Source organism: Canis lupus, chromosome 7, assembly GCF_048164855.1.
Source record: "Canis lupus baileyi chromosome 7, mCanLup2.hap1, whole genome shotgun sequence".
Taxonomy (NCBI): domain Eukaryota; kingdom Metazoa; phylum Chordata; class Mammalia; order Carnivora; family Canidae; genus Canis; species Canis lupus.
This window is the reverse complement of record NC_132844.1, coordinates 59,859,305-59,887,105: the sequence shown is the minus strand read 5'-3', so window position 1 is coordinate 59,887,105 and position 27,801 is coordinate 59,859,305. Positions and strand designations below refer to the sequence as shown.

General features: G+C 55.4%; 2 protein-coding genes across 16 annotated transcripts; one reads left to right on the top strand and one right to left on the bottom strand.

The window, feature by feature from the left end:
* The first annotated feature begins 776 nt into the window (after positions 1-776).
* TMEM151B (transmembrane protein 151B) lies at positions 777-8,954 on the top strand. Of its 2 annotated transcripts, XM_072832824.1 has the most exons (3): positions 777-1,002; positions 3,200-3,640; positions 4,864-8,954. In XM_072832824.1, the coding sequence occupies exons 1-3, from the start codon at positions 874-876 to the stop codon at positions 5,992-5,994; spliced, it is 1,701 nt and encodes a 566-aa protein (XP_072688925.1). In that variant the 5' UTR covers positions 777-873; the 3' UTR covers positions 5,995-8,954. The 2 variants fall into 2 exon arrangements, with proteins under 2 accessions (XP_072688925.1, XP_072688924.1); XM_072832823.1 differs by lacking the exon at positions 777-1,002 and having other exon boundaries at positions 1,274-3,640.
* On the bottom strand, positions 8,266-26,457 carry TCTE1 (t-complex-associated-testis-expressed 1). Of its 14 annotated transcripts, XM_072832829.1 has the most exons (9): positions 26,321-26,362; positions 23,494-23,556; positions 22,866-22,987; positions 16,478-16,850; positions 14,891-15,459; positions 12,421-12,870; positions 9,891-9,915; positions 9,563-9,613; positions 8,266-8,826 (listed from the first exon to the last, which is right to left on the bottom strand). In XM_072832829.1, the coding sequence occupies exons 4-9, from the start codon at positions 16,752-16,754 to the stop codon at positions 8,684-8,686; spliced, it is 1,515 nt and encodes a 504-aa protein (XP_072688930.1). In that variant the 5' UTR covers positions 16,755-16,850; positions 22,866-22,987; positions 23,494-23,556; positions 26,321-26,362; the 3' UTR covers positions 8,266-8,683. The 14 variants fall into 14 exon arrangements, with proteins under 14 accessions (XP_072688930.1, XP_072688938.1, XP_072688927.1 ...); XM_072832837.1 differs by lacking the exons at positions 22,866-22,987; positions 23,494-23,556 and having other exon boundaries at positions 12,421-12,480; positions 12,682-12,870; positions 26,321-26,457; XM_072832826.1 differs by lacking the exon at positions 22,866-22,987 and having other exon boundaries at positions 26,321-26,415.
* Positions 26,458-27,801: the final 1,344 nt, after the last annotated feature.

Sequence of the window (27,801 nt, the reverse complement as noted above, 5' to 3'; positions counted from 1 at the left end):
CCTGATCTCCAGCCGAGGGCAATGTACATGCTTCACTGCTTCTTTGGGGGCTGTTCTTCTAGGGAAGGAAGATGGCTTTGTGAAGCCTGGTTCCAAGGTCCTCCCCTCTGCCTTCTGCCAGTCCTTTCTCACATCTAGCCCAATCCTTTTCCCTTTCACCAGATTCCGTCCCTGTTCACTTGGAGTCTGGCCTCTGAAGGCTGGCTCCTGCATTAACCCATTACCACCCAACTGGGAATAAGGATCTTCCCTGGGGTTCTCCAAGGTTCAATTTCCTCTCCCCACCCTTGGCCCCAGGAACTTGCCGGAACCAGGGATGGGGAGGGATGTTGGCTGAGCCGCTGGCGCCCCCTCCGCGGAGTAGGGACTGAGAGGAGTTGCGGCACAGATCTTCCCAGGATGGGGGGTGGTGCGGTGAGCAGGGCTGGGAGTGGGGAAGGGGTGCGGGGAGCCCCTGTTGCTTCTCCTCTTTGGGGGGTGGCTATTAGGTAGGCTTGGGGAAGGCGGAGTTTGGGGGGCCGGGGGCGGGGCTCCAGCGCTGGGAGGAAGAGGGGGGGCGCGCTGGCTCCAGCTCGGCTCAGACAAAAGGCGGCGGCGGGAGCGGGCGGGAGGCGGAGCGGCGCCGCGAGGGCCTCAAGGTGACACCCGCCCCCGGCCCCGGCCCCCCCGGCCCGGCCCCCTAGCCCGCCTCCCCACCCCCAGCCCCGAGCCCCCTACCCCGGTGCCCTTTCCAGGCCCCCTCCCCCCCGGCGGGGGGTGGGGAGCAGCGAGGGCCCCGCCCCCTCCCGCCCCCTCCCCAGGGCCGGCGCAGGATGCCCTCGGCCCCCGGCAGCCCCCCGGGAAGCCCTGAGCTCGACGCACCCCCTCTACGCCATGTCCCCCCCTGGCTCGGCCGCGGGAGAGAGCGCCGGCGGCGGCGGCGGCGGTGGCGGCCCCGGGGTCCCGGAAGAGCCCGCGGCGGCGGCAGCGGCAGCGGCGGACGAGGGCCCCGCCCGAGAGGAGGTGAGAACCCGCGGCGCCCCTTCCCCGGCGCGGCCGCAGCCTGGCCCCCCACCCCCCGCCGCGCGGCCCCCGCCGGCTCCGCCGCAGCGCGGCCGGCGCCCCGCACCCGAGCCGGCCGCCGCAGCCGCAGTCCCGCGCCGATGCCCCCACCGGCGGCCGGAGCTGTCCGCGGTGGCGGGGAAGGGGCTGCGCCGGGGGCGGGGCTCGGGGGTCCCGGGCAGGGGGAGGGGCCTGGGGGCGGAGCCTCGCGGACCCCGGGCGGACCGGGTGGGGACGGTGGCAGGAATCCTGGCTCGCGGAGGGGACGCTATCCTGAAGGCCAGGAAGGGCGACGTATAGGTGCTACAGAGGCAGGAGGGTACCGTGGGGAAGTGGTGGTGGTACCTCATCTGGGGTCCTAAGAAGGTCAGATGTATACAGAGGCGACTCCTCGCCCCCGGGGTCACCGGGAGTGTGTGAGCGTACCTCTCTCCCCCAATCCCCGGGGGGGGGGGGGGGGGGGGGGCTGAGCCCAGGAAGCTTTCGGAGTGTTGGAAATAAGCATATCCCTATTTAGGGGCCCTACTCTCCAGTCCTCTTAACCTGGAAACAAAGGTTTGAGGAAGAGACCAGGAGCACTGCTCCCCTCCCCCCCATCTCCCATGCACACTCGTGCACACACATACACACTGCACTAGCGGCAGAAGCACATGGGCGGGGACGGACCTTCAGGTAGAGACCCTTTCAGAGGTGCTCCCAGAGGGACAAGTGCACACTCAGGGGGGCACACAAAAATGCACATCTGCACACACTCCAAGGCCAAGGCTCCTGGAAAGGTACATGTACCCTAATCTTGTTTGGACAGGCTGTGTGCTATTGCCTAGCCCACCTACCTATCTGCACTTCCAGATCTTTCCTCTCATTTCACACCAGGCCCAGGGCTGCTGTCTGTTACTGTGCCCTTCCTTTCCACCCTTTTCTCCCTTTCCTTGGCTAGCCTCCAGGTCAGGCCTGGGAAACTGGAGGAAATCAGGATCTCAGCAGGAGGGGGTATGTGTGTGTGTGTGTGTGTGTTGGGGGAAGGGGGTTCCTAAAGCTACCCGCAGGGAGGAGGAGTGAGAAAGCACAGCCCACCACAAGAAATCCAGCTCAATTCTCATTTATTAAGTGGCTTCAGGGTGCCAGAACCATGGTAGACACACAGAGTGAGACCCTCCCCTCAGGAGCACTCAGTCTAGACATGTAAACAAGTCATTGGGGTGACGGAAGGAGGGGGGGAAGAATGGGCTGAGTGCTTTAACAGCCCCCAGAGAGCCCCAAGAATCATTTTCTTTTGACAAATGACTGGACTGCAAACATCTTCCTCCCTTCCCTCCTACTCTGGTCCCACATCCCCACTCCCCAGCCACTTGCCTCTGCCCTTCTGGATAGCTCCTCCTGGACTGCGTTCTACTCAGAGATACCAGTCCTTTCCCTCTCATTTTAGAATAGGGAAAGGATGTTAGGGTCCAGGAAGGAGACTTACAGGGGGCCTAAGGGCCAGATGTGGAAAAAGTGTCAGAGCTTGGGGTTTTCTGGGCCCACCTTCCCCTCCAAAGGAGGTATGAGACTAATGGTCTGTGAGGGACAGGGAGGTGGATGGGTCAAAGAGGACTGGCTCCTCCAGAACCCAAGGCTCAAATTGGGAAGAGATGAGGGCCCCACCTGTTAGGTGGGAAGGTGAGGTCAGTGGGTCCCTGCCCACTTTCCTGGAACACCTAGAAGGAATCCTGGCTGGGGACCTGCCTTCGCTGACGCCTGTCCTTCCTGTCTCCCCATCCACACCTTCTTCTGTTCCATGGCCATCTTTATGTCTGTCTTTGGACTCTGTTTCTCTGGGTGCCATCCTATCCATCTGTGTCTTCTCTGCCACCTGGGCCTCCTCCCTCCATCTCTGGCTCTGATCCCTCTCTGCCTTTTGGGGTATCTCTCTCTCTCTGTGTACTTCCCTATACTGGCATTCTGTTCTCTTTTCCTGTCCCCATGGCTCACTCTGGGTCATTTCTGCCTTTGTCTTTGGTCCTCGGCTTCCATCTCGGTCTTACCTTTTCTCTTCACATCCCTGTCTGCCTGTCATCTCTGCCGCTGGCTTTCACCCCTCCATCCATCTCTGTGCTGGGTCCTGCCACTCCATCTCACTCCCCATTTATCTCGGACCTTCCTCTGCCCGTCCGAGCAGCAGCGTCCCATCCAGCCCTCTTTCACCAAGTCCCTCTGCCGTGAGTCCCACTGGAAGTGCCTGCTGCTCTCGCTGCTCATGTACGGCTGTCTGGGGGCTGTGGCCTGGTGCCACGTAACCACGGTGACCCGCCTCACCTTCAGCAGCGCCTACCAGGGCAACAGCCTCATGTACCACGACAGCCCCTGCTCCAACGGCTATGTCTACATCCCCCTGGCCTTCCTGCTCATGCTGTACGCCGTCTACCTGGTGGAGTGTTGGCATTGCCAAGCCCGCCATGAGCTGCAGCACCGTGTTGATGTGAGCAGCGTGCGGGAGCGTGTGGGCCGCATGCAGCAGGCCACGCCCTGTATCTGGTGGAAGGCCATCAGCTACCACTATGTCCGCCGCACCCGCCAGGTCACCCGATACCGCAATGGAGACGCCTACACCACCACCCAGGTGAGGGGCTGGAGGGGAGCACAGGTCAGTCCAGATGGGAGGGGGGGGGCGCGGGGACCCTCACTGACTGTCCCCAGGGGGAGGAGCACAGGCAACACTGAGCTCTTGTGGACATGGAAGCAGGAGGGCAATAACAACCATAATAGTAACAGGGAACACTCGCAGCCAGGCTCTGCCCTACATACATTATAAATGCCAGGTCATTTCTTTTAACCCCCATAACCACCCTGTGAGGTAGGTAACTACTGTCCACATTTTACAGATGAGGAAACTGAGGCCTTGAGAGGTTAAGTACCCTGCCCAGAGTCAAACCAACAGTATGTGGTGTATTTGAACCCAGGCAGTGTGGCTCCAGGGTGGTGTATACTGCTTAGTGCTTAATGGTTGGAGAAGGCTTCACATGCACTATCTCACAGCATGCTCTCACCTGTTCAGTGAGGCGGCTGCTTTCAGGTCCTCTTTCACAGGTAAGGAATCCTAAGCTCAATGACTTGCTCAAGGTCCGCAGCTCCTCAGTGGTAGTGCTAGATTCAAACCCAGGTCCCCAGGTCCCAAGTTCAAGGCTCCCAAAGGTGGGAGCCTTCTGGCAAAGGGATGGAGGTAGGCATGGGAGGCCCCACGGAGAGATGGGGGCGGGGGCCAACGAGCACTTCCCGGACCCGTGAAACTCAGGCATTACTCGAGCCTTGGAAGAAGAGGACATTTTCTCCGGATTGGGATGGGGGAACAGAAGCCTGGGGCCTGTGAGCATCAGGTAGGGGGCTGGGAGAGAGCTAAGGTGGGAATGGGCAGACCAGAGACAAAGGCGAGACGAAGGTGGTCTCGACAGGGTGCTCCTCGGCCCCTCTGGGAACACTCGTAAAAGGGAAGAAGGGGCAGCGGAGGGCACGGGAGACAGGGCGAAAAGGTCGGGCAAGCCCGATTCACGGCCAGCGCCTGACCGCCCCCCGCCCCCCCACCCGCGGAGCAGCGCTTAACTGCAATCAGCAGGCACCCCGGTAGGTCCGAGTTCGAGTTCCCGCCCGTCCTCAGGCCTGATGCTGACGCTCGGCCGCCGTGCTCTGTGGGGCAGATGCTAACTGAGCTCCTGCCCGGCTGGGCCGAGCGGCCTCTAAGGCGGGGCAGGCAGGCTCTTAGGGTTTGCGCGGGCAGCAGGCGCGGCGAAGGGGCGGACGAGGGTGAGCCTGCAGAAGCGACTCCCGCCGCCCTCCCCGGCGCCGCAGGTCTACCATGAGCGCGTCAACACGCACGTGGCCGAGGCCGAGTTCGACTACGCGCGCTGCGGCGTCCGCGACGTGTCCAAGGCGCTGGTGGGGCTGGAGGGCGCGCCGGCCACGCGCCTGCGCTTCACCAAGTGCTTCAGCTTCGCCAGCGTGGAGGCCGAGAACGCCTACCTGTGCCAGCGCGCGCGCTTCTTCGCCGAGAACGAGGGCCTGGACGACTACATGGAGGCGCGCGAGGGCATGCACCTCAAGAACGTGGACTTCCGCGAGTTCATGGTGGCCTTCCCGGACCCAGCGCGGCCGCCGTGGTACGCCTGCTCGTCGGCCTTCTGGGCCGCGGCGCTGCTCACGCTGTCGTGGCCGCTGCGCGTGCTGGCCGAGTACCGCACGGCCTACGCGCACTACCACGTGGAGAAGCTCTTCGGCCTGGAGGGCCCGGGCTCGGCGAGCAGCGCGGGCGGCGGCCTGAGCCCCAGCGACGAGCTGCTGCCGCCGCTCACGCACCGCCTGCCGCGGGTCAACACGGTGGACAGCACGGAGCTCGAGTGGCACATCCGCTCCAACCAGCAGCTGGTGCCCAGCTACTCGGAGGCGGTGCTCATGGACCTGGCGGGGCTGGGGGCGCGCTGCGCGGGGGCGGCGGGCGGCGGCTACGGGCCGGCGTGCCGCTACGGCGGGGTGGGCGGCCCGGGCGCGGCGGGCGTGGCCCCCTACCGGCGCAGCTGCGAGCACTGCCAGCGCGCCGTCAGCAGCTCGTCCATCTTCTCGCGCAGCGCGCTCAGCATCTGCGCCAGCCCGCGGGCCGGCCCGGGGCCCGGGGGCGGCCCGGGCTGCGGGGGCAGCCGCTTCTCGCTCGGCCGCCTCTACGGCTCGCGGCGCAGCTGCCTGTGGCGCAGCCGGAGCGGGAGCGTCAACGAGGCGAGCTGCCCCACCGAGCAGACGCGCCTGTCGAGCCAGGCCAGCATGGGGGACGACGAGGACGACGACGAGGAGGAGGAGGCCGGGCCGCCGCCGCCCTACCACGACGCCCTCTACTTCCCGGTGCTCATCGTGCACCGGCAAGAGGGGTGCCTGGGCCACAGCCACCGGCCGCTGCACCGCCACGGCTCCTGCGTAGAGACCTCACTGTGACCTCGGCCCGGCCCGGCCAGGCCCGCCGGCCTCCCTCCCGCCCCCCGCCAGACTGTGCTCCTCGCGCGCAGCGGGGGGAGTCGTGATGCTGACTGGGGCTGTGCTGGGCACGGCGCGGGGAGCGGGCGGCGAGGGGGCGCGCGGGGCGGACCCCGTGGGCTCCGGACCCCCGCCTTTCCTGAACAGAAAGAGGACGGCGACGGCGACGGCTGGGAAGGGGAGTGGCGGCTCCGGAGCACCCCTCCCCCCCCCCCCCCGCCCCGGTGGGCTCTGCCAGCCCCGCCCCTGCGTTTCCAGGGGGCGCCTCCCTTTCCTACACGCACACTCGAGATTTCCCGTCCAGCCTTTCAATGGATCTTCTGTTAGTGGCGACTGTTCTGTGGCACCGCGTGGGGCCCGTCTCCAGGGCGAGGCCTTCGCTGTGCAGCTGGGGAGGTTGCGAGGCGCGGGGAAGGGAGATTGGAGCTTTCCTTCCACCGCTGCCTGGCCCCACCGGGGCCTCTCTCTCTGCGGAGGGGTGGTGGTTTGGGGAACACCAGGGCTGGCTTCCAACCAGCTAATGAATTCAGTGGGTCTGAGGCCGGAGCCAGATGTCAGCCTCGATGCTCCAGCTCAAAACCGTGCAAATGTTGCTATTCTCTTCTTGGCGCTGGCCCCAAACATCGGGGTTTCCTTTCTGCCCCTCCCTCCACCGCTGTTTATCTTGCTGGGTCCCTCGAGTGTGGGTCCTGGAGGGACTGTGCTCACACCACAGCCGTCACTCTGCTCCCTTCCCTCTTGCTCTCTGGCCCCAAGGAGCAGTTGCCCAGGGGGGAGGGAGGCAAAATGAGGGGATGTGTCTCAATCCTGTCTCTGAACTCTGCAGCCTCCCGGCAGCAGCGACCTAACCCGGGCTCTGGGAGGGCTCGCCCTTCAGAGGGGGGTGCGATACTCCCCAGGGCACCTTCATTAAAGCTGGTCATGGTGAATGGGTGGAAAGAGGGAGAGACAGACCTGGGTGACAAAGGGGAGCTCTCGCCGCCGGTGGGAGTCAAAAGAGGAGAGGGCAGCAGAGGGAGACAGAAAGGACTTCCAAAGGTGGGGGGTTGTCTGGGGCGACTCTTGCCTTCCCCAGACTTGTGGGAGGTGGTGTGAAGAGCCGTTGTCCCCACACATTACCTCTGCAGGGCTGAGAATGTGCTCACAAGCCCCAACTGGAGAAATACTCAATTCCAGTGGCAGGGTCCGAGGCAGGAATTCTCCAAATCTTGCCTGACCCCGGTGTCCTTCCCTATCCCATGAGCTGAAGCCCTGCAGTGTATCCCAGGGTCTTCAAAGGGGCACCCTGCCACCACCCAAGGGCACTGGCCCCACGTCCTGTTCTCGTAAAGCTCTGACACCGCCTTTTCTCCCCGACCACTCCCACCCTGATGCGCTTCAGTGTGCATGTCTGTGTACAACCAACCCCCTGCCCTCTCAACTCCCCTGGCTAAAGTTTTCCCAGCAGACTCAGTGCCCAGGGATTGAGCTCACATTTCAAGCTGGAGAGGATCACCCTTGGGCCGCCAACATCGCTCATCCCTGATGCTCCTCACTTTGCCTGAGCCTTCAGAGCTCCTCCTTCCCCTCCTTCAGCCTCCTCGCCCATCCTCCTTCAGCCTAGCCAGGACTACACCTGCCAAGGGCATGACTGCCACCTATGCAACATCTTCTCTGGCTTTCCTTCCCCCTTTCCTGGGGGGCTTAGGAGGTACAGACTGTGGGGACACCATGGCCCATGGCCCATTGGGGTTGAGCTTTACTTTCCCTGTGGCGATGGCAGAGTGGGAAAGGCAGAGGAGGCCAGGGAAGGGGTGGCTTGGGCCAGAGGGAATGGCTGCCCACTAGGTTTCCCTGGGCAGCGGTGGCCACCTGCCTGCCAGCACGAAACCTGCCTGGCCCCTGAGTCTGTGCTCCTTGGGGGCCTGGCATTTGGAGCACCTCTCTTTTTGAATGGACATCTGTGAGGTACAGGTGGTGAGCTGTGGCCGCAGGCCCCGGTTCTCCGCCAGCTGGCACCTGGATGTCGTGCTCTTGTGTGAAGGCAGCCCAGCCACTTCACGACTCCAAGGAGGGAGGGACTCCGCTCCTTCTCTCTCAGGTCCATTCCTGACACAGAACCTGAGCTAGGAGGAGGGGACAGGGCGAGGGGGGGGGGCTATTATTATTTTTGCCTGTATTGACTGTGTCTGCCTAGGTCTTAACACAGACGGCCTCACCTTCCACACATGCACAGACTTAGAGAGAAACCAATTCTTTGGTCTATTTTCTTGGTAGCTTTATTGATTGCCAGGGAAAACGAAAACCAGAAAATTAATTAATCTCTAAAATTAAACTTTACACTGAATGTTCTTGTTTCTCTAATTAGAACCTCTGCTAGCAGCTGTGGCTATGTACACACACTCACACACACCCTCACATCTACACGTTTGCACTCCAGAACTGTCAGAGGGTGTCAGGCACAAGACAGACTTCAGGTTGCCCAGACAGGCACACAAGTGCAGTCACTCCCAAGCCCCCTTTGGTGCTCTGCTCTGCGCTGCTTGTTGGAAGGAGTCCCTGAAAACAGGCACCCCCAGGCTGTGGCTGCAGCCCCATGACCCATCCTTTGGAAAGACCACAGTTCTGGAGGCTCTGGGTCTCTCAGTGGGAGGAGGATGGAGGACAAGGCTCAGCCTGGATCTATCAGGTCCTCTTGTGGCCCCGTGGGCTGATGTGGCTCCTGTGGGCAGCCGCAGAAGGACAGGGACTCATGGAGGGCACCCGGAAGGCTCCTTTTGTGCTGGGAACAAGGGCTTGTGGGGTGGGCTGGGCCTGGCTGGGGAGAAGACAGTATCTGTCAATTGGGTGCATCACACTGTGGCCTTTCTGTCGTGGATTTCCAAGCGCAAAGATTGTACAAATCAAACTGGTGGATAATAAAGTTGCAGATGACTCACTGACTTCCCTCCCCAGTGTGGCACCTCCCCCACGCCCTCCTCCTCCTCCCAGCAGAAGTTCCCTGGTGGGGGCAGTGGGTCTGAGTCTCTCCTGTCACCTCTGTTTTCCCCTTTCCAGGTTGAGGGGGCGCAGGTTAGAATGAGGGGATGGAATGGCCTGTAGAACGGGATCACTTTAGCAGCGTCAAGTAATAGGGAGCATCGGCAGGGGTGAGGGTGGAAGAGCCAGGCAAAGCTCTGCAGTCACCAGAGGAGAGAAAGACCCTGTGTGTGTGTGTGTGTGTGTGTGTGTGCGCGCGCGCGTGCGTGTGTGTCCCTGTGTGTGCATGCATGCACATCTTTGAAGGTCAAGAAGTCCAGGACCTGTTCAGTAGAGAGGAACATGGTGGGGAGGGGGGGCAGGGAGATGGATGGCCTCCACGGGAGAGTCTGGGCAGGGACTGGCTTTTGGTCTTCTCTGCCTTCCCTAATCCTGGAAGAAGTCAGTCATTTCAGGTAACATCCTCTTCCAGGGGTACAAGGGATGGGTCCCACTTCATATCCCTTCTTTCCCCCATCCCAGTCCCTTCCCCCACCTCATATCCTCATCTGCATCACACTTGATCACTCACCGCAAGGATATCCATGGTCTCTGTCTCCTCCCTCTAGACCCATGTAACATTCTATAGGAGGAATGATTGAACATGAAATGAGAGATCGGGCTAGGACAGTGACCCAGGTCCTGTCACTGCCCCAGCCCCCCAGTTCCCCAACCTTATCCTACAGGGTTCTCAGGGCCCTTGGCAGTGATTGGTGACATGAAGTGGCTGGGATTCAAGGCCCGCTGGCGGGCGGCTTCCCGGTTGGCACAGAGGGCCTGGCCAATGAGGTACTCGCTCTCCTGGGCTACATCTGACAGGCGCAAGTCAAACTCCAGGAGGGTCTTGTTGTCTGACATGCCTTCCAGGAGCTGCTTCCCGCCGTCCTGGGAGAGGAGTACAAGAGAAGGGGTCGTTTTATATCATTACCTAGGATTGCACACGTGCATACACATTTATATAAAGATGTGACTAGAATGAGAGTTTCACGAAACAACGGTTAACCTATTTGTCCAGCACGCTAATGTGTCCTATGCAATCCTATCCTATTCTATAAGAAAAATGGTACTCAAGACCTACTAAACTGAATTTTTGAGCCTCATGATTTGAAAAACATGGTTCTGTGATAATGATGGTAACTCCACTCCTCTGATTCTACCATGGGTAGGTGAGACAGATCTGGCTAATGACATCTGAGGAGGAAGGATGGAGGAAGTGGTTTCTGGGAAGTTGTTCTCACTCTGAAAAGAGAACAAGAGAGAGGGGTGCTCTCCCTTTTCCTGTCTCTGAGCATGGCCCCAAGTGACATGCAGCAGCCATCTTGGGACCTGAGAGAAGCACCTGGGAGGACACCGCCAAGTGGCTGGGTGGGCAGAGCAGATGGCACCACTGAGCGAGTGAATTTACCACCTCCGAAGATCCTCTACCCTGGGGCTTCTGATTATGGGACGTATTGAATATTCCTCTTGTTTAGGCCACTTCCTGGATCGGTTTTCTGTTACTTGTGGCCAAGAGCACTCTGTTGGGAGACGGTGTGTGTGTGTGAGCAAGACTGTTCTCTGGGGAGGTTTGGTACAGGGTGCCAACATGGAGGGAACACATGGAGGGTCCCCCTCACTAGTCCTCATAGCTCCAAGCTCCAGCCCCTTGTTGGGTGGGCTACACCTGATGTGAACAATTTTTTATGTGGGAGGTAGAATGGTTGTGTTCTATGGTTGTGACCCAATAGTGTGGTGCAAAGTCAGTTTAATGGGTTACAGATGCATTTTTTAAAAATGAAGCAGAATAGAATATAAAGGAAACTATTAGCATGTGTCACAAGCAGTGAAAGTACATTTCACTGATGCTATATTGATAGGTCTGTTCACTAGGTGTTCATGTAAATTGCATTTCTTGTTTTGACACTTGCTCAAGAAAATGAGAGACATTGTCTATCAGAAAAGACCCAGGTGGGGCATCTGGGTGACTCAGTTGGTTAAGCATCCAACTCTTGTTTTCTGTTCAGGTCATGATCTCGGGGTTCAGAGATCCAGCCCTGCATCAGGTTCCACACTCAGCAGGGAGTCTGCTTGAGATTCTCTCTCTCCCTCTGTCCCTTGTTGCATTTTTTCTCTCTCTCTCCCTCAAATAAATATTTTTGAAAATATTTCATTTATTTGAGAGAGAGAGAGAGTGTGTGAGCACCAATGGGGGGGAGGGGCAGAGGGAGAGGAAGAAGCAGGTTCCCCACTGAGCAGGGAACCCCGATGCTGGGCTTGATCCCAGGACTCTGAGATCATGACTAGAGCCAAAGGTAGACAGTTAACTGATTCAGCCTCCCAGGTACCCCAAATAAACAAATCTGGTTTTCAACCAGCCCTGTTTTTTTTTTTTAAGATTTTATTTAAAATAAATAAAAGAGAGAGAGAACATGAGCAGAGGGAATGGCAGGCAGAGGGAGAAGCAGGTTCCCCACTGAGCAGGGAGCCTGATGTGGGGCTTGATCCTAGGACCCTGGGATCATGACCTGAGCTGAAGGCAGACGCTTAACCAAGTGAGCCTCCCAGGAGTACCCAGTCCTGGATTTGAATCACAGCACTGACATTCTCTACCGACTGGATGCATTAACCCCTCTGAGACTCAATTTTCCATCTGTAAAGTGGGGTTAAGAATACACATTCTAGGGGCACCTGGGTGGTTCAGTCAGTTAAGTGTCCCACTCTTGGTTTTGGTTCAGGTCATGATCTCAGGGTTGTGAGATTGAGCCCTATGTCAAGCTCTACACTGAGCATGGAGTCTGCTTGAGATTCTCTCTCCCTCTCTCTCTGCCCCTCCCTCATCCCTCTTCTCTCTCTCTCTCTCAAATAAATAAATAAATCTTTAAAAAAAAGAGTTCATATTTTATTAGAGGTGCCTGGCTGGCTCAGTCCATAGAGCATGCAACATTTTATCTTGAGGTTGTAAGTTTGAGCCCCATGTTGGGTGTAAAGATTACTTAAAAATAAAATCTTCAAAAAAAAGAAAAGAATACACATTCTACTAGATAACTGTAGGAATAAAGGAATAGTGCCTGGCATAGGCTATAAAGCTGAATAATAGTAATAGCTAGCGATCCTGAGGTCCTAGCCAGTGCCTCCAATGTTAACTGCTTTATAACTCATTTAATCCTCCCAGTAACAACACGTAGAAGTAGATTCTATTATTATCTCCATTTTACAGATGAGGACATGGTGGCCCAAAACGTTAAATAATTTAACCGAGTGCAAAATGGCAGAGCTGGGATTAGAACTGGGTAAAGTCTGTGGTCTTAACAATTACTCTGGAAGTTCCTCAAGGTAGTTGGATTCCCACACTCACCCCCCAAGGCTACGGGGCTCTTCTTGGCTCTGCCAGCCCCAGAAGGTACAGCTTACCAGCCCGATGTGATTGCAGGACAGGTTGATGCTGGTGAGCGTGGTGTTGACAGTGAGCACCTGGGAGAGGAGGGTGGCGGTGGGCTCAGAGAGTTCATTGCCCCCGAGGTGCAGGGTTGTGAGGCACTTGTTGGTCTGTAAGGCATGGGCAAGTGCCTGGCCACCCTCATCTTCGATGCAGTTGAGGCGCAGGTTGAGGGAAATGAGGTTGGTGTTGTGTGCTAGGGCGTGAGCCAGTGACTGGGCACCAGGCGCACGCACCTGGTTGTTGGCCAGGGTGAGCACACGGAGGTGGCTGTGGCTTAGCAGCTTGGCCGCGGCACGTGCACCCCGGTCCCCGATGAGGTTGTGTGATAGGTCCAGCTCCTCAAGGGCTGGGTGATCCAGGAGGCTGCGAATTAGTATGCGTGCCTTGTCATCGTCCACCTTGCTTCGGGTCAGCCTGAAGGTCTGTGGGCAGGTAGAAAGTATGCAGCACCTGGCAGCCAGGGAGAATCTGCCTGCCTGCCTGCCCAGCTACCTTCTGCAGGTAGAGGAGCAGGCCACAGGGAGGCCCGAGGTTCTGCTTATCTGGTGTTGGCCATCCAACTGGCCCTGGCCAGGGCAGGGCTTCCCCGCGTGGCAGAGCAGTGCGGAACTGGTGGCAGGCAGTAGAAGGAAAGCCTACCATTTATTGACAAATTACTATGCGGTAGGCATGCTGCTAGAGTGTTATCATAACAATTATCTCTGACTCTCTAACCCCCAGGCAGGTAGAATGAGTTCTTTCTACTTTGCAGATAGAAAATGAAGGCTGAGGGTGGACAGGTCATTTGCTCAGGGTCACACAGTCACAGTGATCAAGTCCCAGAGGTAGGTTCAAATCCAGGTCTATTTGATGCCCCAACTCCTGTTTGATGGCCAGGAGAGGAACTCTTGGATGGAGAGGCCAGGGAAAGAAGCAGGATGAGAGATGGGGAATGGAAGGATGGAGAGAAAAGACAAAAGAATGGGGTAGGACTAGCATGGGGAATCCTGGAGATGGGAGTCCTAACCCTCTCCTTCTAACCTTCCACTCCTCCCTCTTCCACGGGGCCTCTCCACCCTCTTCCCATTCTTCATTCCCCTGCTTTCTTTATGTCTCCCTTAGCCAGCTTAGAGCCTCTTGTGTCTCTTATCATTTCATTGTACCTATCTGGCAAAGCTCCAACCATGGATCAACCCCACTCTGTTTTCTGCCTATCTGTGCCCAAGCAATTGATGTAACGGAAAATGTCACATGACAGTTCTGGTTGGTATCTCTGGAACCACCCTCAGACCCTCAATGCTGTGTGCCAATTTAGCCCTGTTTCTCTGGACAACATATTCTCTCTTACTCTATAACAATGATTTCAACCTTCTCCAGCCTTCTCAAACTTCAGGGAGCCACCCTACAGCCTCCTTTCAGCACTTCAGTTTCCTCCTGCCTCCCTGGCCATTGAATGGGAACCCTTCATTTTCCTAATACCAAACACGAGCCCACTGCTACCCACCACATCCTCTCTCCTCTGCCCAGAGCCAACTGCCCCACCTCAGTTCTCAATTCTACCCTCCCTGCCTTCTCAAGAACCTTCCTTGGTAAATGAACCTATGCCTTTCTCCTGGACTCATCGCTTTGTTGCTGTCCAGTGGAACTTTATACTGGTTTTAAACCCATGCAAATATCTTTTTAAGAAAACCTAAACCCTTCATATTACTGATTTCCCCTTCATACCCTTCACAGCCAAGTTCTTGAATAAGCTGATCACAGCCATCCTGTTTCCTCACTTCCCACTCTCTCCATAAACCACTCCAATCTGGCCCCTGTTCCTGGCACTCCACTGACAGTTCCGGCTCTGTGACCTCTGAGTTTGCTAAATTTGGTCCTCAGCATCACCCCACTCCATTGCTGCTTGCTCCTTTTCTTGAGATTCACCCGTCCCTCCGCTCTGTGACTTGAGGCCATGTCTCCCCCGTTTCCTCTTTCTCTGACTTTTTGGCAGGCTTTCCCTCTTCCAATCAGAATACGTGGGACATACTTTACTGAAAAATTATCTGTCGAGTATTTGAGTTTCAAATTTAACTGGATGTCTTGTATTTTTATTTGCTAAATCTAGCATTCCTAGCCTAGTTGTAATTTTACATTTACATGATTGCTGATGAGTGCCTTTTATCCCACCAGACTGCTAGCTCCAGAGGCCACAAATGGTATTAATTTTGCTCATTGTTGAATCTTCAGCACCAAGGATAGGGCCCAGAGTGCAGATGTTCCTTGGATGAGTAAGTGGCTTGAGAACTGGGAGAGCAGTGCCTTGTTCGACTCTGCATCCCCAGAATCCAGCTTGGTGCAGGGTGCATTCACTTGGTCAGTGAATGAGAAGGAAATGGGAGATGATGGGGATGGAGGAGGAGGAGGAAGAGCAGGAAGAGGAGGGGAGAATGGGACATAGAGGAAGGCCCGGCCGCCTGGTACCTTGAGGGTGTGGCATGCCTTGATGGTGGCCGCCAGGGAGTGGCAGTCCTGATAGGTGAAGAGGAAGAGGTTCCACTCGAAGTTCATGCCGCAGTCCTTGACCCCATACACCAGGTCCAGCTCCTCCAGGTGGCTCAGGCCAGCTACCAGGTCCCGCAGTTGGTAGTGGTCCCCGGTGGGCTGCTCCATCTCGGCCTCGCTGCCCGAGTCGGACAGCTCCCCGTTCCACGGCTGGAGTGGGAGCTGCACGGGCGGAAGGAACTGATCCACGCGGAGCCTGCGCACGTAGTTCCTGCAGAATGGCAGCAGGTCGAGGATCACCGCGGGGTCTGTGGTGCTCGGGATGAAGTGCTTTATCAGGTTTTCCAGGTGCCGCTCGAAGAACAGGCGCTTCCAGCTGCCTCCGTGCCTGGCCACGTGGCACACGGGCCAGCGCTGCATGCAGCAACGGCGCCAGTAGTTCTCGTCGTCGATCAGGTTGGCGGTCACGGTCAGCGGCAGGTCGGGTGACAAGTGGTTCAGGACCTTCTGCTGGTGCTCTGGAAGCAGCTGCTTCAGGATAGGGTTGTCTTTGAGAACAGGAGGGAAAGCAGGAGTCACAGTGGTGGGGATACCACAACGTGGTACCCTGGGCTGGTCCTGCCTGGGGGCACCCAAGCAAATGGAAGACCTTCCGCGGCCCTCAGGGAGCCCCAGCCTGAGAGGGGGCGGGCAGCCTTTACTATCAGGGATGCTTAGTCTGAGGATAGAGACGTAGCCCCTGGCATTGGGATGTTCCCTGCCTGAAGGTGGACATCTTCCTGTCTGGTTCCAGGGAGCTCCCAGTCTGAACAAGAATCTCAGGTCTAGCCCTCAGGTATTACTTAGTCTGATGTAGGAGATAATCCTGAGCCCAGAGATTCCCAAATGATTTGATTCATTAATTTCAAAACAAAACAGAACAAATATATTTGAACATCTACTGTGCTCCAAGACACTAAGTGCTGAGGGTACAAGCAAGAGTGAGGAAGACGGTGGAAGCCACTCCTTCTTAGGAGAGGAGGCAGACAGTAAATAAGTCAGGAGAATATACTGTAGGTCAGGTGGTGGTACGTGCTACAGATAAATGATGATCCTGTCCTCACAGCCCCAACCAGTAGGAGAGGCTGGGAACTCATCTTTGAAAAGGATAACCATTTACAGAGCACAAAGTACAGAACAAACCAAGAACCTATGTGCACTGTGGAAGGCTCCAAGAGAGTGGAGGATGGTCAACCAGGGAGGGCTTTCTGGAGGAGGTGTTTGGTAAATATGATTTGGGCTGGGTTTTGCTGGAGAGAGTGGGAAAGATGAGGAGAGGGCATAGACAGGCAGTGCACAGTGTGGATGGGAATCTGGTGGACCCTGGAAGTAGAGACAGTGGGAGAAACCATTCTGGTTCCAAAGGGTAAGGGCAGTGTTTACTGGGGATGAGGACCCAGTGCAGGAGGGCAGGGGCTGCCCCAAGACCCAGCCTTTGAGGTTTTGCCTCTGGGCAGGCAGTCCCCACCCATCCTACCCTACTCCTGGCCTTTTGAAACCTCCTGCCCAGGGCAGGGACAGACTCACTCTGGAAGTTCTCAACAATGTGCTGAATGCAGAGCTCTGTGAGGAGGGGCACGATGGCCAGTGACCACTCAGGGTCCTCAGCTATGATCCTGCGCATCCGACGTACATTGGCCCCGGATTTCCAGCCCTTGGACTTGCTGGGGGGTGGGATGACTGAGGGTCTTGAGGGCTGGGGACCTGTGCTTGAAGCTTGGCCTGCGGTGGAGGACCTGTCCTGCATGGTGATTGAGGATCGGCTGAGGACTGACAGTGTTGGTGTCACTAGGGTTTCCTGCATGCTGTGGACTGGCAGCCTAGGGGCAGGTAGCCCCTTGGTGATGGCCTTGCAACGAGGAGTCTCTCAGACTGGCAGGTTCTTGGTGCCCATGGGAACCTGGAGGGAGAGGAGGGGTGGAGATCTTAACTTTGGAGCGTTTCAGTGGGCATTTAGCAAGAGAGGTAGCACACAGTGGTTCTTAAGGGTCCATCTCTGGAGTAGAGCAGATCCAGGTAAAAATCCTACTGGTTAGCTGTGTGGCCTTGGGCAAGTTACTGAATCTCTTCTAGTTTCATATGCCTCCTCTACAAAATGAAGAGGACAGTTACTTATAAGAGGAGTGGGAGAAGTGAATAAAATAATGCATCTAAAGAGGCATAGTATACTACGACACATGCAACTATAGCAAAGAGCAGGCCGACATTTTGGATAATAATATCTATACAGAAATCAGAAGTAATTAATATATGTTGGACGCTTATTTATGTATTTTAAAAAAGATTTCTGAGAATGAGAGAGAGAGAGAGAGAGAGAATGTCCAAGAATGGGCAGGGTAGAGGCAGAGGGGAAGAGAGAGAGAATCTCAAGCAGACACCCCCACTAAGTGTGGAGCCTGGTATGGAGCTCCATCCTACAACCCTGAGGTCATGACCTGAGCCAAAACCAAGAGTCAGATGCTCAACCGACTGTGCCACCCAGGCGCTCCTGGACACTTTTTTTTTTTTTTCCTGGACACTTTTTAAAAAAAGTTCTTTATGGGGATCCCTGGGTGGCACAGCGGTTTAGCGCCTGCCTTTGGCCCAGGACGCTGTCCTGGAGACTCTGGATCGAATCCCACGTCGGGCTCCTGGTGCATGGAGCCTGCTTCTCCCTCTGCCTGTGTCTCTGCCTCTCTCTCTCTCTCTCTGTGTGACTATCATAAATAAATAAAAATTAAAAAAAAAGTTCTTTATGCATGTTAACCAATTTAATCCTCACAAAAGCCTTTTTGAAATAGGCATTTTTATTTTTCCCATTTTTCTGATGTGAACCCAAAACACAGAGAGGCTAATTGACTTGCCCCATGTCACACAGCTTATAAATAACAAGGATGGATTTAAACTCAGTCTATCAAGTTCATTGTTTTCTTTAAAGATTTTAAATAATCTCTACAGCCAACATCGGGCCTGAGCTCACAACCCGGAGACCAAGAGTTACATGCTCTACTGACGGAGACAGCCAGGTGCCACTCAAGTTAATTCTCTGAACCCTACATTGTACTGCCCCTCTGAAGGTGAGAGGTCTAGATGCATATTGCCAAACGCTCGAAGTATAATAAAGAACCATTAAAAAAAAAAAAAAAAGAACCATTTAGTTTGGGACGCCTGGGTGGTTCAGCGGTTGAGCACATCTGCGTTCAGCTCAGGGCGTGATCCTGGAGCATTGGGATCAAGTTCCGCATCGGGTTCCCTGCATGGAGCCTGCTTCTCTGTCTGCCTGTGTCTCTGCCTCTCTTTTTTGTGTGTCTCTCATGAATAAATAAATAAAATCTTTAAAAAAGGAGCCATTTAGTTCAAAACAGCTCCTGGGGTTAAGTATTTTATAGAACAGCACTGCCTGACCAGGAGGATGGGGTTGAGAACAGCACTGCCAAGTAGAAATGAGATACATGTCAAAATGTAGGCCACATATACTATTTAAAATGTAGTAAAATAAAATAAAATAAAAAATAATCAAGAGAAATGGGTGAAATTAGTTTCATGTTTAACCCAATATGTCTAATATTATCATTGAAATATGTAATCAATATAAAAATTATGTTTAAAAAAGATTTTATTTATTCATGACAGATACACAGAGAGAGGCAGAGACACAGGCAGAAGAAGAAGCAGGCTCCTTGCAAGGAGCCTGATGCGGGACTTGATCCCAGATCCTGGGATCACGCCCTGAGCGGAAGGCAGACACTCCACCACTGAGCCACCCAGGCGTTCTTATAAAAATTATTAATGCGATATTTTACATACCTTTTTGCATACTAAGCCTTCCAAATCGGATAGCTCAATAGCCATGTGTGGCCAGTGGCTACTGTTTTGGATAGTGTAGGCTGAGAGGAGGGAGAGGCGAACTGGACCCAGGCTCTGTCCAGGGGGCCGGTACCTTCCCTCTTCCCCTCTGAGAGCTTTGGCTTGCACCACCCCCCCACGCCCATCTGATCCAGTCTTCCTAGTTCTCCCAGAAGCCCTGCATTCCAGACGGCAGCGGGGAAGGCGTGGGAGGCAAAAAAGCAGCTAAATCTGGGGCTGGAGACAGAAGACAGAGGATGTATCTGGGGCTGGGGACCCTCCTCCGCATTTGTCCATTTGTGCACGCTTGCTGCAGGTGCCCTGAGGCTGCAGGCTGAAATGGGGCCACTCCACACAGAGCTCCTCCTCTGGGCAGTTTCCCCTCAGATTTGCTCTGTGACTCGGTGCACTGTGTAGTGGCCGGTGGGAAGGAACACTCTGAACCAGCATAGGTGTCCTTGGCAGATGGAGAGGACCAGATGGTGCTCCCCAGTCCACCAGGCATCTCAAGGAGGAAGAGCCTGGCTGCGTGTGTGGGGAGGTGGGGGCGAGAAAGGCGGGGGCAGGGGGTGGGGGCAGGGGCAGTGTAGGGAAGACATCTATGTATTTGTGACACCCTTATGCAAATCAAATGCAGAGGCACAAACAGATTGTGTCCAGATTGATGGAATAACCAGCTGGTGCATTTGACTAATAGCCCCTCAGAGGGCGTGGCTGGGAGGGGATGCTGCTTGGAGGTGCCAGATGACTTTGCATTTCTGGTTTTGCCAGTGACTTGCTGTGTGACCTTGGCCAATTTACTTAACCTATCTGAGCTTCAGTTTCCTTATCCATACAACTTTCCTTATCTGCAGGGGGTTGTGGAGACGAGATAATATCTGAAAAGAGTATTGGGGGTGTGGGGGGCTGTGGAGGATGGGGGACAGGGGTCTTAGGCTGGGAGTAGCTTAGAGTGCCACCTCTGAGTGCTGACCTGAGATGGGATGGAATCCTGGAGTGGCCCTTCCCTATCTCCAGGGGAGAGGCGAAGGGCAAGGTAGCAGTGGTGGTGTTTGGGGCTGGATAGGATGGAGGGGCCTGGCAGTCTGGGCACAAGGAGGAAAGAGCCAAAGGGCCAGGCCTGCTCCTGCCAGCTCTGCATCTGGTCTCCTAGGGCTCCTGCCAAAAGTTCTCTCCAGAGTTCTGGCCGAAAACATTCCGGCATGCCCTTTGGGCCCAGATGTATTCCCAAGACACGCTGTGGGCCATGCCCAAGGGAGCAGGACCCGGCTTGGTGGGGGGTGGAAGGAACCCCAGATTTCTGGTTAGTGTTGCCCTGGAGCCGACTCCGGGCATTTCTCTGCCCAGCCTCACCATCCAGGTAGGCTGCTTTCCTCTCCTTCCTCCTGGGAGGCCAGATGTCCGGGAAACCCGACCTGGGGCCAGACTGGCCGCCCTCTGGAACAGGCTGCCTGGCACTGGTTCCACTATCTAGGGCTTCATTGCCTTAGGATCCGACGTCTCTTCCTAAAGTCTGATCTGCATCTTTCATGCTGCAGTTTAGAGCCTGCAGTCCCTTTGTGGGCCTGACCCTGCAGGACCCACCCTGGGGCAGTCTCCTGGGCCCCAGCCACCTCCTCAGAAGGAAGAGGCAGGGCATCCCTCCTAGTGCTCCAGGGACTCGGGCGGGTATCAAAAAGAGCCCCTATAATGCTGATCCTGCAACAACTATGTTTACAGAAACCTCCATACCACTAGGTCTGATGTCATTTGAAAGGACAATGTTGAAACCATTAACCTCATAAAAAATTAAGAGGTGATAGTTTTCACTTTCCCCATCACCTGTACAACCTATCCCCCACCTCCCCTCTGGTAACTGCCATATGTTAACTAACTGCAGTTCAAATAAAGACAAAAAAAAAAAAAAAAAAGATGACATAAAGCAGGGCCCCTCCCTGTGCAGGAGCAGGCGGTGAACCTGACCCGCCCCCCCTTCTCACCCACTGTGAGGCCACCACTCTCTTGGCTCTCCTCCCACCTCTCTGATCATTCCTGAAGTCTGTTTGTAGGCTCTGGGTCACCCTGCCCACCCCTCACGAGCTGCAGCTCCTCTGGGGACTGCCGCCTGCCCTGCCAGGCTCCTGGAGATGGTTGCAGCTCTCACCTCTCCTCTGAGCTCCAAACTCATGCCTGCTGCCTGCCTTCTGCACTCTGGAGAACTCAGAGTCTCTCCCAAGCCTCTCCTCCTCCTGGCTCCCTACCTGGCCAGGGGCACCAGGCCCCCCATATCTGGTTTATTTTGAATCCTGCCAATTCCACTTCCCATCCCAGCGGCCCTCCTGTCCCTTAACTTGGGGGTGGGGAGGAGGATGCCTGGGTGGCTCAGCAGTTGAGTGTCTGTCTTTGGCTCAGGGCATGATCCCTGCCCGGGGATTGAGTCCCACATGAGGCTCTCTGCGGGGAGCCTGCTTCTCCCTGTGCCCTTGTCTCTGCCTCTCTCTCTATGTCTCTCATGAATAAATAAATAAAATCTTGGAAAAAAAAAAAAACCCTTGCGGGAGAAGACAAGGGAAGGGGCCTGCTGGCCTGGATCCCAGCTCTAGCTGCTCAGCACCTGGCGCTGGCCGTCAGCATGGTCCTCATAACTAGCCTTCCCTCCCGAGGCTGCCATGGCCACTCGCTACAGCTCGGCTTCCTGAACTCAGTAGAGAAGACCCAGGGCACCTGGGAGGCTCAGTGATTGAGCGTCTGCCTTGGGCTCAGGTCATGATCCTGGGGTCCTGGGATCGAGTCCTGCAGGGAGCCTGCTTCTCCCTCTGCCTATGTCTCTACCTTTCTCTGTCTCTCATGAATAAATAAATATCTTAAAAAAAAAAAATGAAGGCCCCTGTGACTGGACATCCTATTTATTTTTTAAAAAAATTGTATTTACTTAGTCATGAGAGACAGAGAGACAGAGGGAGAAGCAGGCTCTATGCAGGGAGCCTGACGTGGGACTCGATCCTGGGTCTCCTGGATCAGGCCCTGGGCTGAAGGTGGCACTAAACCGCTGAGCCTCCCCCCCCCCCCGCCCCCCCCAAACAGGGCTGCGCCTGGACATCCTGTTTAAAAGAAACTCCTGTTTGCCCCTGGAACTCTGCAGGCTAGTTCACGCTGCCGGCCTATGCTCAAACAGTTCTCTCTGCCTGGAAGGCCTTTCCCACGGCCTCGGCCCAGGAAACGGACAGTCCTTGGTTTTCTCAAATCTGGGTTTAAATAGCACTTCCTCTCTGAAACCTTCCAGCCTTTCTTGTCCTCACCCCCCTCCCTCCGAAACAGCCCCTCCCTTTATCAGACCCTGTAACTGTGTCCCTTCAACGATCTGATTGATGACCCTCCACCCACACCCACACTAGGCTGTGGGCTCCTTGAGGCCCAGGGACTGTTTCCAACTCCTTTTTCTCCCTACTCCCTAGCCCATGTCAGGTCTGCCTTACAGGAGGTAGCTGGTTTTCTGAGCTGCCCCACCCCCTTCTAAGAACAGATTCTGGCCAATAGGAGTGTCCCATATTGGTCAGGGTGATTGGCTCAAAGTTGGCCACCTGATGCCAGCCAATCCGGGTCCTTTCTGGGATTTGTTGGAGCAGCAGCAGAGGTAGACACAAGGACGGATGTCCTTGAAGGATACGGATCTCCTGCTGCTGGAGGCTGTTTCCCTTCATGTGGAGACCTGTCTGCAGCAGGAGGGAATGAAGCCTGGAGGAGACCAGCAGGATTGAGAGATGGACAGAGAACACCTGGCACCCTATCTGAGGCCCTGAGGCCCCCAGAACTGCCAGGCTCCTCAGCAGTTCCTCTGGTTCTGAGACCTCCTTGGCAGCCTTCTAATAGGTCCCTTCTGCTGATGCTGAGTTGAGTTTCTGCCCATTTGTGACCAAAGGGTCCTGACCATTTGGGTAGGCTCACAATTTGGTGAATGAAATGATGGAAAAAAATCCTAAATCAGTAGATGAAATAGTTCAATGGGGTGGCTGAGAAGGGCCAGAGGCCCCCAGGTTTATTATACACAGGGCCTGGCACCTAACTCCTGGGGCCCCTTCCTATCCTGATCACCCTGGGCCTCCAGCCTCACCTTTCATCTCTTCAGCCATAGGATATATCAGTAATTAGCAGTTACCAACTTCTTTCAGGGCTGTGCTGTCATTTGAGTCTTACAGCCACTCTACAGTGGAGGTAGGGCTTCTTATCTTCATGCTAGGGATGAGAAATGACTGGTCCTAGGACACCTAGGAGGGCTGGGCCCACGGTCACCTCTCTGTCACCACAGGGCACTGCTCTTCCACAGTTTGCTGGGTGCGTCCCCTCCCCACATTTTCCACCCTTCCCCAGGAAAGAGGAAGGCATGTCCCTGCTTCCTGGGAGGCTGGGCTCCTATCTTTAGGCAAAGAGAGCCTGTCAGAAAAGGCCTCCCCAGGCCAGGAAAGCAACGAGACATTGGCACCCTACTACGGAAATTACTGGTTCATAACATATACATTTATCTATCTATATCTATATCTATATCTATATCTATATCTATATCTATATCTATATCTATCTATCTATATCGATATCTCCCCTCTTATCAGGCATCCACACCTCTGTGTGAATGAATTTCAGATCCAAAAAGTCAAGTTAGGAAGAGGGCAAGGAGAACACATCACCACGGGTGGAGGGCCCATAGGAGAATAAGTCAGGGGACCTGAGATAACTCCACCTACTTCACAGGCATCACCAGTCTGCAGCTGAGGGTGGTAGCAGGTGGCATTATTTTTCCTGGAAGCCTGGGGGGTGGATAGACACCCATTAGTGAGGGGCCCAAAGGCACCCCGACAGCTCCTAAGGGCCTGAGGAGGACAGCTCCAGAAATGGCACCCACTTTCCTCTTTGGAGCTTTTCTCCCTAGGGAACCTATGGGGTAGACAGAGAATCCCAGAGTATGAAGACTGAAAGTGTGTTGAACACTCTGATCCTTCTCTTTTCTCATATTCCAGAGAGAAAGTCAGGGCCATGGGGAGTGATCACTTCTTGTGCCACCACCTGGTGCCCCTATTGAAATGCACAGCTTACTCTAGGATGGGGAAGGTGGGGACATGTCCTGTGACCTTTCATTTCCTGGCACAGGTTTCACAGGCCTGTTGGGCTTTACAATGCTGTGTCTCCAGCCATCATCCAGCCTAACCCCACACAGGACCACAATCCCTGTAGAAAGGTCAATCCTCTCCCAACCAGCTCTCTGTTCTGTGTCCTTAGGACCAGGGCCCAGGGTCCTAAAATCACATTCAGGCCATAACTCAAAGGGTTGGGTGTAAAAGTCTATTCTCTATGTGCCCAAGCACAGGTAATATTAAGTGACAACATGCCCTAGTTCGGCCAGCTTGGCCTTGTTTTTGATGGCTTGCATCTGCTGGACAAGTGTCCTGGGAACCATATCTTGCCTATACACAGCTATGATTTATGGAGTTTTAGGCTCTCAAAGCATTTGCACAGCAGGAGGCAGCTGGTAAGGACTTAGGAATTATACTGCATTAAGGCCAATCTCCACTCTACCCCGGAGCATCTGTGAGGCCTTGGGGAAGTCATTTCACCCTACTAAGCCTCCATTTCTTTATCTGTAAAATGGGGGTAGAAATTAGTAGTGTCTACTTCCTAAGATTATCCAGAAGATTTTAAAGGAGCTGATGTGTGTAAGAGGATTCATGTCATGCTGGGCCCAGAGCCACCCTTCAAAATATGTGTTAGATTTGTGATGAAGATGTGACATGACTTACCTAGGTATGTTCATTCAATCTTCCTTCAATTGAGGACTATTCCTGCTATTATGACACTATTATCTCCATTGCACAAATGGGGAAACAAGCTTAGAAAGCATAAGTAGCTTGCTAAGCATCACATAGCTAGTAAGTGGGAGACCTAAAGTTTCAGCTGATACCCATTCAAAGCTCTCTGTCACTTCCATGCACAAAAGCATAGAAATAATAAGCTGTTGGGATTGCTTCCTAAACTGTCCAGATTCAGTTGTTCATGGCACTTTTCCAGCGGGCCTCCTATTTTCTGCAGCTCATGGGCGCTTCTCATCCTGTCACCAGTGTGAAGCCTGGGGTAACCCTTTAGATGCTGGCCTAAACAGCCCAGACTCCCTCACCCCCTAAGTCACTGCCAGACATGAGGCCCTTCCACAGAACTGGACCGTCGCCTGAATCCTTCAGCATGAGGCCTCTAGGGACCCAAGAACATTCTGTAGAGCTGCACTTTCCTGCTCCATGGCTCACATTGGGCCCTTGATATTGCTCATAGACCTGGGACTCAGTGCCTGAATCTCTAGCACATTCCCTCCTCTCGGACGTCTCAAACCTTCTCTATTCTTCTCAAGTCTCCAGTTAAATCTAACCACTGTAGCCAGACGGTTCTCCCCACTGCCTGAAGGGGAAAGTTGAAGAGGCTGGGGGAGAACTCTCTCCCCTTCCTGCTCATCACATCCCTGGTCCTCATTCTCACCTGCCTTCCTCTTTTTTTTTTTTTTTTTTTACCTGCCTTCCTCTTAACTGAGGAGCCGAAGCATCTCTGTGCCCCTTGGACACTACCTTCTGGGCTGGCTCGGCTAGATGGGTTATATCCTCTACCCACTTCTCCCTCTGTGCTTCCTCTGACTTCTCAGCCAGCTTCTCCTTCACTTTAGGATCCCAGAGGAGACCCCTCCCTGGGCATCTGTCCTCAGGGGCCCTGGGCTTTTGTCTTACTTTCCTGATCTCTTTCATGCCTCCATCAGACCCTACCTCCGGCCATATGCCTCCCAAATTCCCACTTGGGAATTCTTAGTTTGTGAAATCACAAAAGAAGGACAGCAAAGTTCTGTGATGGAGCCTGGGCCCAGCATGCTTGGTGATTGGCCCCAGTGAGATGGCACACTTATCACACCCCTGGGCTTGGCCCTTCTCCCAACTCCTGACCACTTGGGTCTGTTGTCTTAAAAAGGGCTCCAGAGTATTCATTCCTCACCCCTTACTCCTGCCTTGGGCTCAGACACTCCTGCAGGGAAGCTCAGCTCCAAAGGCCAGCGAGTCCCTCCCCCAACTTGCCAGGGGTGAGGAGGCCCTTGCGGCTCCTTAGTAACCAAGGGAAACCAGCCGTGCTGTGGGAGGGAGGGAGGAAGGGAGGTACTGAAGCTTCTGGACCTGTAGGAGGGACTGCAGCCTGCAGGAGCTGGGAATGGGAGTCCGTCTTTCTGAGAAGCCTGCGGCTCCTCCGGGGCTCAGGACTGCTCTCCTCCACGACCTACCCGATGCCCCACACTCTCCTTCCTCCTTCTCGTGGTGCCCCCCCCCCCAACCCCGCACCCCTTTACTGGCAGACCTTAAACCTCTGGGCCAATATGCAGTGACCTTAGCGGAGAAGCAAGGGTCCCGCCTCAAATGGGTGGGGTGGGGAGTCTCCTGTGGGGACAGACGGGGCTCAGAGCCAAGCCAATCTCAGCCAGGCGGGAGCGGGGGCAGGGGGAGTTCAGCCCCATAAGGGAGGCCCGGGCTTGAGCTGTCTTCCCGGGCTCACCTCACCCACTCTCGAGGCCGGACGCTCCCCTTCCTGCAGGCCCACCGCGCAGCCGCGCCGGTCGTTAGGGACGCCCCGCGTCGCCAGGGGGCGGGTCCGAGGGCGGGTGCGCATGTGCGCGCCTACATCCGCGTGCGCTCGGGTCTCCGCGGCGAGCCGCTGGGTGGGTCCTGGGAACCGGGAGGGGCGGGGCGGGGTGGGGGGAAAGGGGGCCGTGCTCCGAGGTTCTGGGGAGCGCGCTTGGGAATAGATGGGCTTTTCTGGGGGAGGGGGAGGAGTAGGGCCTGGGGCAGGGCTCCGGACTGGAGTGCTGTTCCTTCTTGGTACCTTCTGTGTGGAACCGGGGTGCGCGGTGACGAATGGACAAAGGAAAAGCATCCGCAGTTTCTTCTGGAAGGTGAGGAGGTGGAAGGGCACCTGCAGGGGTTACCGGATCTCCTCTGGGGCCTACTGTTGCCCCGAGCCTTGCAGGAGAGCTGTGGGCTGCAGCATCCTTGCAGTGTGGTACCTTCCACCTTTCTCCAGGATGTGAACAAGGCTGATGTCAGGCACCAGGCAGGAAGTTTCCAGGTCTCCACAGCGCTCCTTCACACAGCACTAAACATTATGTCACCCCCCCCCGCCCCCCTTAGCTCTGGGCGGCAGGATGGGGTGCTCCTGACGGGCAGGAAGGACCAACCTGGGGGGTTGGCTAATAAGAACTGTCCTTCAGGAGGGGAGAGGTGACCAGGATGGTAGGACGTTTCACATGGAGGCAGTTTAGCTTTACCTTCAGCTCTCCCAGTTACTAGTCTGTTGCCATGGGTAAGTTAACATCTTAGAAGCTCAGATAACTCATCGTAAAACGTCACCGCAACTCCTCACCCTGTGTCCAAAGTAAAGAGCTGGGCTTCCAGTGAGCGTCACTGAGAGGTGGCCACTGTGGCAGTGGCCGAGATCCGGAGGTACAGCTTTGCAAGCCCACAGGGCTGAGCGAGAAGGAATCCCCGGCATCCCATTCCGGTGGGGACTGGTCCCTCGCAAACCCTTTAACTGTTGCAATTAGAATGAGAAATCATGTGGGAAGCCGTGCTTTACACTTATAATTTTAACTAAACGGCCCCGGAACTTGGTCACCAGGGAGCCTTTAACTTGGAGATGGATCTCCTGAGATCCTTTCCCTCCTCTAGCAACAGAGAGCTGGGAACAGAGGTGGAGCTCCCGAGTCTGGCTTGGTCCTGAGTGCATCCATCCTGTTAGGGAAGGAGGGTTCCTTTGGCTCTCGGCTTCCTCCCACTCTGAGCTGCCACTTCTCAGCTTCAGCTCAGGCTTGGGGCCCGTGCCCTGCACTTTGTCTTAAAGAGTTGGGTGGCTCTGGCCCCTGTGCTCTCCAGACCCCATCACCTGCCACTTACCACTCACTGCACCGGCTCACCTCCCCCAGAGGGCCCCTGCACTGGCTGTGCCCTCAGTCTGGGGCACTGTTCCCTCAGATACCCTCC

Excerpts from the sequence above, each read along its gene's own strand:
- TCTE1 (XM_072832825.1), bottom strand. The coding sequence starts at position 16,754 with ATGCAGGAAACCCTAGTGACACCAACACTGTCAGTCCTCAGCCGATCC. Across the intron at positions 15,460-16,477 it reads CATTGTTGAGAACTTCCAGA|ACAACCCTATCCTGAAGCAG; the intron begins GTGAGTCTGTCC and ends CTGTTCTCAAAG. Across the intron at positions 9,916-12,420 it reads CCTGCAATCACATCGGGCTG|GACGGCGGGAAGCAGCTCCT; the intron begins GTAAGCTGTACC and ends CTCCTCTCCCAG.
- TMEM151B (XM_072832823.1), top strand. The coding sequence starts at position 2,819 with ATGGCCATCTTTATGTCTGTCTTTGGACTCTGTTTCTCTGGGTGCCAT. Across the intron at positions 3,641-4,863 it reads ACGCCTACACCACCACCCAG|GTCTACCATGAGCGCGTCAA; the intron begins GTGAGGGGCTGG and ends CCGGCGCCGCAG.